The following is a 7,591-nucleotide window of genomic DNA, read 5'->3' on the forward strand; positions in this document are numbered from 1 at the left end:
CTGTGGGGACCTGCTGGAGGCCTCCAGGAGCTCGGGGGCAGGTAAGCATGGCAGGCGGCTGGTCCATCTGCCTCAGGGTGGTGAGCTCCTCTGAGGGCCTTGCTGCAGGCTGTACCACACAACTGATGGTGAGCGGACATCTGAGGAGGCAGGAGCGCAGGGTGCCACGGCACTGCTGAAGGTGAGCCCTGGGATGGATCAAAGGGGAAAAAGGAAATTAAATTAGTGATAACGTGTATGGAAATGGAAATGAAACAATTTGACTGTGGTGCTGTACCTCAGGCTCCTGGCCTTGGAAACACAGGGTGTCGCACTGGGACAGGTGCAACTGATTGATATAGGAGGAAGCAAGATGGTGCCCAGAGCAGAGAAAGGAGCTGTGTTTCTGGGGCCAGTTGTACCTGTCTGCTCAGTGTTAAGGCAGAGGGGTGTGCGATGGCAGGGGCAGTTACCACCCAAAGTAGGGTGGGCTGCTCCACATTACAAGTTTGTAGGTTCTTGATGAAGAACTGGCAGTAGCACTGCTACTGGCAGGGTTGGATTAAAAGGCATGGGGGAAAAAAAAAAAAAGGCTGGCAGGTGGCACCAGTTTTACTCTCCTTGTTCTTGGTTTTTGCAGTACTTGAAAGAAACGATGGCTAAATTTCTACTTAAGAACACAAAGGGCAAAAAAGAAATGGTAGCAATAGCAGAATCTCTGTAAGAATAGCAGTGTTGGTTGAACAAATCAAAGACAGACAGCAGTTCTCACACACCCCACCCCTGGCCCCCAAATTGTGGAGGATCAGGATCAGACTGGTATTAGGACCACCACCAGAAGAAATGCACACTGAGGGAGGGGGTCATGGGTTGGTATGATCAGAGCTTTACTTATAAAGTAATGTGACTAATGTGTAAATAATGGTATTAGCTATACTTTCCCAACTGTGCTTAAAGCATGTAGCTTAACATACTTTAAGCAGAGAAGTATCAAAAACCTGTGTTCTTTGGCGTTTGACAGCCTTTTCCCAGTGTTGGGTGTACTGGTTTTGGCTGGGATAGAGTTAACTTTCCTCACAGTAGTGTGTATGGTGCTGTGTTTTGAATTTGTAAACAGTGTTGATAGCACAGGGGTATTTCAGGTATTGCCGAGCAGTGCCTGTGCTTACATTCTTGACTGTTGTCCTATCTCCCTCTCCTGCTACAGTCTCTAACTGAGACAAGACGCTCTCCTAGGCCTGCATCTTATGCCATTGCTCCAGGTTCACGGGTGCACGTGTAAATTGGATCTATGACAGATGAAGTAGGACACGTGGTGGTGCTATTTATCTTCACAGCACAGAAAATTTAAGATGCCACAGGCTGCAGAGCAGATTTAATTTCTTTGACAAGAATGACATTAAGAAATACTGTTAAACTGCAAGTTGTTAAGGAAAAACTGAAGCTTTTTTTAGTAAGGATTTAAAAGCATTTTATTGATTGTTGTCCTATAAAATCGTGGAAGTCTCTAATTCCTGAAGACCTGTGTCTGACAATAAGAAAAATGAAAAATGTCTTTAAAAAACATTACAGCATTTTTGGAAAAACTAGGTATGAAAAATATATACAATGTATTAAAAAAATCTGAATAACATTAATCTCTGGATTTATACATTCAGTTATGTGTTAAACATCTGCCTGTGTACAATAAAATTTGTTAAAATATTAGCAGGTTTTTTACTACGTTAAATAAGTCTTTGTTCAATTTACAGTTTATCTCATTACTATTTTATCAGTCCACTTAAATTAATTTACAAGGCTGTATAACCACTGTCAGACTGTCAAGGTAAACATTTTTGTACAAAATTATTGCCTTCCTAATATATTTGAAATTGTTACAGAGATACATATTTATAAACATCCAATCCATTCACAAATCAAATCAACATATTACAGTATATAAAATAACATACAGCCCCTTTAAAAAAGATAGGGAATGCAACAAGAAGAAAGCCTTTGTACTACAAGTTTTTCTCTCATTTTCATTGAACATGTATTCTACCCTGCTGAGTTATCAGCTGGTCCTTAAAAAGGTGAAGATTTTTATACAGACTGTCAGACCTATATACAGAAAAGATGCACTTAATGTATTTCGGTTTTGAGTGTATTTTGTTCACACAACATTGGTTGTTGGGGTTTTTTTCTGTGAAATTCCAAAGCTAAACTGCAGATGCAAAAATTTAGCAGGTGTTGTGTGTAGTGCAATTGTGAGAAGTCTTCTCTAAAGCAGAGAAGAGCGTGTGTGAAGCAGCACCAATGCGAGCTCCTCTAAAAGCAAGGTCCGAGTACTATTTTATCACTCACTCTCCCTCCCTATCTCTGCCTGAAGCATCCAATGACATCAAGTCACACTGCAGCAGGGGAAGGCAAAGGTAACAAAATACCAAGTTAATCAAGGTCCTGAGCGATCTGCTTCCAAGCCTTTCCTCAGTGGTTGGCTTACCATTTATATACACTGGAGACGAGAAGACCTCTACAGATCTGTCTTCTCCCACTCTTTTTGCCTGTGGACTCAACACGATACTAACAAATGCTAAAGATGTAGGTAAACTGAAGTTCAGTTCAGGAAATAACCTCCTCTAGTACAGAAGAACAGAAAGACCAAAAGACAAAAAACCCAAAACAAACACCCCAAACCTAGAACGAAGTATTTCATGTTTTCTGCAGTCCCCATCAAAAAACCCTTGCTCTGAAGCAGTAGCTTAATATGACGACCTAGTTAAGCACATGGGAAAAACTGAAACAAAACGGACACATTTCCAGCAGTTATACTCCTCTAAAATACCTGTGCTAAAATGGATCTGAGAACTAGATAATCAACATTATGTATTTTGCAGAGTACGGTACCTCTTTCTTGCTTTCAGAAATCCTTTCAACACTGCAGCGCTAGAAGGAGAAAAAGTCCGAGCTGCCTGAATAACACACTCTGTTAAAGACCACCACACCACTGGAGGCACTTTAGATTCTTCCCTGGAGCTTGTGTCAGCTTTGCCAACATTGCTTAGAGTGACCTAATTACTTCTTACAAAGCCTGGGACATCCCTGGATTCATGCTGGAGAGGTAGTCCTTTATGAATTATAGGGCTGGTTAGTGTAGTTCAGGTTACACACAGATTTTGACACAACTGGGAAGTATCCCATTAACATACTCTCTGGTACTGAGAATGTAACGCTGCCGTTTCTTAGGAATGGGAAACCCCCAATATTGCTATTCACCTCCAGCTCAATGGATTGGGTGGGTTTCTGGTGTTCAGTCTCCTACACAGACTGCTACACAGAGTTCTGCTTCTGAAAGACAGTAAAAAATGCTCAAAAACGGATGGAGAAAGAATACGTAAAGAGGCAGGGATGGAGGAACTAAAGTTGAAACTGAAAATTGAGTCAAAGAGACACATGGCTGATGTCCAGTGCCTAAGAAACTACTTCTGGTTGAAATCTGCTACTGGTCAAGCCCAGGTTTCATTTCAGAGCGCTCAAAATGCAAAACAAAAAGGGATGAGTATCCAAAACATCAGTGCTCTGTTACTAGATTTTTCGCATTGGTGACCCACATCTTCCACGTGAGAGCTGTAGGACATGCAACCATGCCCCCACCGACTGCAGTTAGTGCAAATCCTGTAGCATAGCATGAAGAAGCAAAAACAGTCTACACATTGGTTTCAAGTCCAAGTAAGCGTCCCATCCGTTCCATGTTTTTGTCAATCGTGGCACGACACGTGATTTCTTTAGCACACTCCATGGGAAACCAACCTCTTTCGCCATCCCGCAATCGCTCCCCTTCATACCAACCTGCAAGGGTGAACGGACAAGGAGTAACAAACCTTTTCAGGTAATGTTCAAGATACTCTGTCAGAACTGTGTGTGTTGCACTTGACACAGCCATCGCATACATTATACTTCTACCTTGGTAGTGAATAAAGTACCAGATTAAGATAGGTTCAGCAGATACTTTTTTTTGTACGGACAGACTAGGAACAAAATAGTACATAAAAGTAAGTATTATATGAAACCAGTATAATACATTTTTATATTGTAATTCAAATATATTGTTTGAAATAATATAAAGAGTATAATATAATTGCAATCTAAAGAAAGCAATGCAGCACAACCAACAGGATCTTTGATTTCATATGTAATATTGAGTAACATCGTTAAGTTAGGACTTAGTACTTCACGTGCTGACAGCATCACTGAGTCAGCGCTAATATCACGAGATATTAGTAGAATCACCTGCACGTCCAGGCAAGAATCAATTTTGATCTCAGGGTACTTGATGCTATGGAAAACTTAAGCAAAAACACTGTGCTAGACCCCTATACTTAACAGGCAGTGAAGTACAGTATGTGACATGATTAATAATGCGTCTGTTTCTCTTACTCAGACAAACCTGGTGCTCACTCACTAAAATGTCTGAGCTCCATGTTTTTAGGCAGAATTCAATTTCTTATTTGTGGACATTTCGCATGTCAAAACCAACCAGCACATACTTTCTGCAGCTATTTACCTATATGAATTATGACAGGCGATGAGTTACTTTGAACATCTGTTGCCTAAACAGAGGCTGTCCTTTAGAAACCTGAACCAAAATGCTCAAGTTTTTCTTGGAAGCTAAACCTTTATTCATTGTATGGCCAATGCTATTAGGAAACAAATTTTTCTAGCTGGATTCACCTGCAGTGGTGACAGATGGTTACTAACAGCAAAATTCTCACTCACCATCATTTACTTTTTGATAAACCAAAACAACATCAGCAACTTGAAGAGACAGTTCATCTGACTGCTTTGCTGTGTAGGTTCTGATGATCTCTACCTGAGTCAAAGCTGTGGAAGAAATAAGCCAGGCTGAATTAAACAATTCACATAACACAGTATCCTTTATTAAAATATATATATACAACTTATTTTAAAAATTTCCATCTTAGAGTATACACCCCCCAAAAAAACCCAAAGGAGGCAGCAAATTATGCAAATGGCTTCCTACCTGAGCAATTACACACAAACAAACTTGGGACAAACATACAAGGGAAGGGGCTTTGCACTTTTGCTAATGGATTGAAACAGCTGACCAAACCAGTGTTAATGAACGCAAACGGAAACTACTGTGCGAAACAGAACTCCTCAAAGAAGCCCCTGGGCACAGGAAGAGATGGCAACTTCACATATGCTAAAGCAACAGAGCCCAGGAAAAGAAGCTTCTAAGGGTATTTATAGTCTACACTTGCTCACGTCCCCACTAAGGGGCAGTGCATTTCCATTCTCGTGTCAAAGCTCTCGGAAATCTTGTCAGTTGTAACTTACTTGTCCTGTCTGTTTTCTGCCCGTCTCTGTCCCGTCCAAGCGCTGTAATCCAGCGAGCTCTGTCACTCCTGCAAATGACAAAGACAAAACTCAGTTTTCCAACTCGTGCTCTTGATAATGGTCAAGACTACTCCCCTTTTCAAGATTCTCTATTTAATTTTTTCCTCTTTTGGGTAAAGAAAACAAAACAAAACCTCCTTTCTCCTCCTCTCAAAATATGGCCAGAAGGTGCGATACTACTTCTAGTAATATATCGTTCAAACATATTTAACTATTTTAAGTATGCTGGATTAGGAAAAAAGCCTATATATTTGAGACCTACTGGCATGATGTCTTATATACTTTTAACTATTTTTAAGTAATGCAGGTAAACTTCTCCGCTAGTATCTGTGAATAATACTTATTAGTAATCTTATTAAAAAAAAAAATCCATCTAATGTACAAAGCATCTGATAAATGCAATACAGCAATTTTAATATACAGTACCAACAGGTTTCCTGTGAGTAAGAACTACCTGCAACGTGCACTTAGAATGAAAAGCAAGAAGGGGGGGGGGGACAAAAAAAAAAAAAACTAAAGTTTCTCTGCGCTCTCAGAAGGACACATTTATGTTTCCAGATGTGTCGGTTTGGGGAACCTGACAGCCAGCACAAATAAGCAGGGACCCAACAGAGGCCTAAACTAGTCATTTGAATCCCACCTTGTATAACCTAGGAAAAACAATCAATCAATCTCAGATTACGTGCATCAGTATTTCTGAGGAGAGCAGAAAGAATTATCTAGATTCTAAGTGTTATACAATAAATGACAGAAGTGAAAATTACTGACAACAGATCTTGGAAGGGAGTGGGACAAGCTAAAGTGATGTCAGACAGTAAAGGAAAAAGAAAGCTAATCCTAAGTCACCCCCGTTAACGGCTGAGCTATAACAATCATTATAACTGCATTTTGACAAATCAAAATTTGAACTTGATTCCCAAAACAAACATTTCAGTGAAATTAGATTTTATCTCATGTTTGGTGAAGATCTTTGCTATCAGTACAGATTAGAATAACACAAGGGAATTGCAGGGTTGAATTTTCCTATTCCCCCTCCCCTAAAAAAAATTGTTGTTGCTATCTTTGGATAACTTCAGTTTTTAACCAAAAATAATGAAAAACGCCTGCCTTCTGCTGAGACCCGATTTTGTCAAAAATCTGAAACATCTGAAAACAGAATAAAATTCTGTTTGAAAATAGCACTATGGTGTCTTCAGAAGTGTCAGAAAATGGGACATTTACACAAGTTATGAGAGACTTCTCTAGAGTACATATTCCAAGATGCACCATCACTCAGCAACTGAGGAGACGATTCAGCAAGGGGTTGTAGTTAGTCTGTGAAGTCCAGGCTGAAGAGCAGAGGGAGGGCAGGAATTACTGGAACGTCCCACTACACATCATTCCATGATAAAGTTCATCAGTCTTTTCCGACAACACCGACACCTTCTCATGGCCTTTCTTCTAGCTAGCTCTAGAAATCTCTTTTCTGTTCACAGACTACCAAAACCTCCTTTGGATGGAGGGATTCAGAATGCAAGTCTTTCCGAGCATGCTTCTTTCAGAATGAAAAAAATATCCCACTGATTATTTTGAATATGAATATTTGTACTGTTTTTTTGGCATTCAGTTAGAAACTGTGATTATTTTTTTAAAATCCCAACACACATTCTTCCTCAAAGATGAAACTACTGCACATGTCCTACTAACATTTGATACCTGTTGATCTCGTACAGATGGCCAAAAAGACAACGCATGCTACTTTAGACATTTCAGTCATTAAAAGTAGGTGATACTAAACTTGTGTTTCAACCAAAATAAGAATGTCTGTATACAATTTTGCATGAGCTTAACCTTGTGGCTTGGTTGGTTTTTTTTAGAAACAGGTGTTAGACTCATATTTTCCTTTCCCTGTAACCATTCTTAACAGGAAAACTGCATTTCCTTTCAGACAACTCTGAGAAAAATGGGATAATGCCAGACTGTCTCCCAGTTTAAGTATATTTTTCTTGTATTTCTTTATATTTAAGTATGTATTTCTTCCACCCTGCAGAGGGTGGAAGCAAGGACAGGTAGCCTGGGAGGAATACAGGGAAATTGTCCGAGCAGACAGGGATCAGGTTAGGAAAGCTAAAGCCCTGATAGAATTAAATCTGGCCAGGGACGTCAAGGGCACCAAGAAAAGATTCTATAGGTACGTCGGGGATAAAAGGAAGATGAGGGAAAATGTGGGCCCTCT

The 7,591-nt window shown here is 40.0% G+C and overlaps 1 protein-coding gene across 1 annotated transcript in view; it reads right to left on the reverse strand.

Annotated features, from left to right (window-relative positions):
• Nucleotides 1–1,437: 1,437 nt before the first annotated feature.
• Nucleotides 1,438–7,591, reverse strand: part of ARHGEF26 (Rho guanine nucleotide exchange factor 26) — a 66,663-nt gene continuing 60,509 nt past the window's right edge. Inside the window, exons 13-15 of the mRNA XM_009279563.2 lie at nt 5,317–5,384; nt 4,735–4,839; nt 1,438–3,807 (exon numbers count right to left, since the gene is read on the reverse strand). Coding sequence (XP_009277838.1) covers nt 3,665–3,807; nt 4,735–4,839; nt 5,317–5,384 — 316 coding nt within the window. The 3' untranslated portion in view covers nt 1,438–3,664. The remainder of the gene's footprint in view (nt 3,808–4,734; nt 4,840–5,316; nt 5,385–7,591) is intronic.

This window comes from Aptenodytes forsteri, unplaced genomic scaffold (assembly GCF_000699145.1).
Source record: "Aptenodytes forsteri isolate BGI_AS27 unplaced genomic scaffold, ASM69914v1 Scaffold299, whole genome shotgun sequence".
Taxonomy (NCBI): domain Eukaryota; kingdom Metazoa; phylum Chordata; class Aves; order Sphenisciformes; family Spheniscidae; genus Aptenodytes; species Aptenodytes forsteri.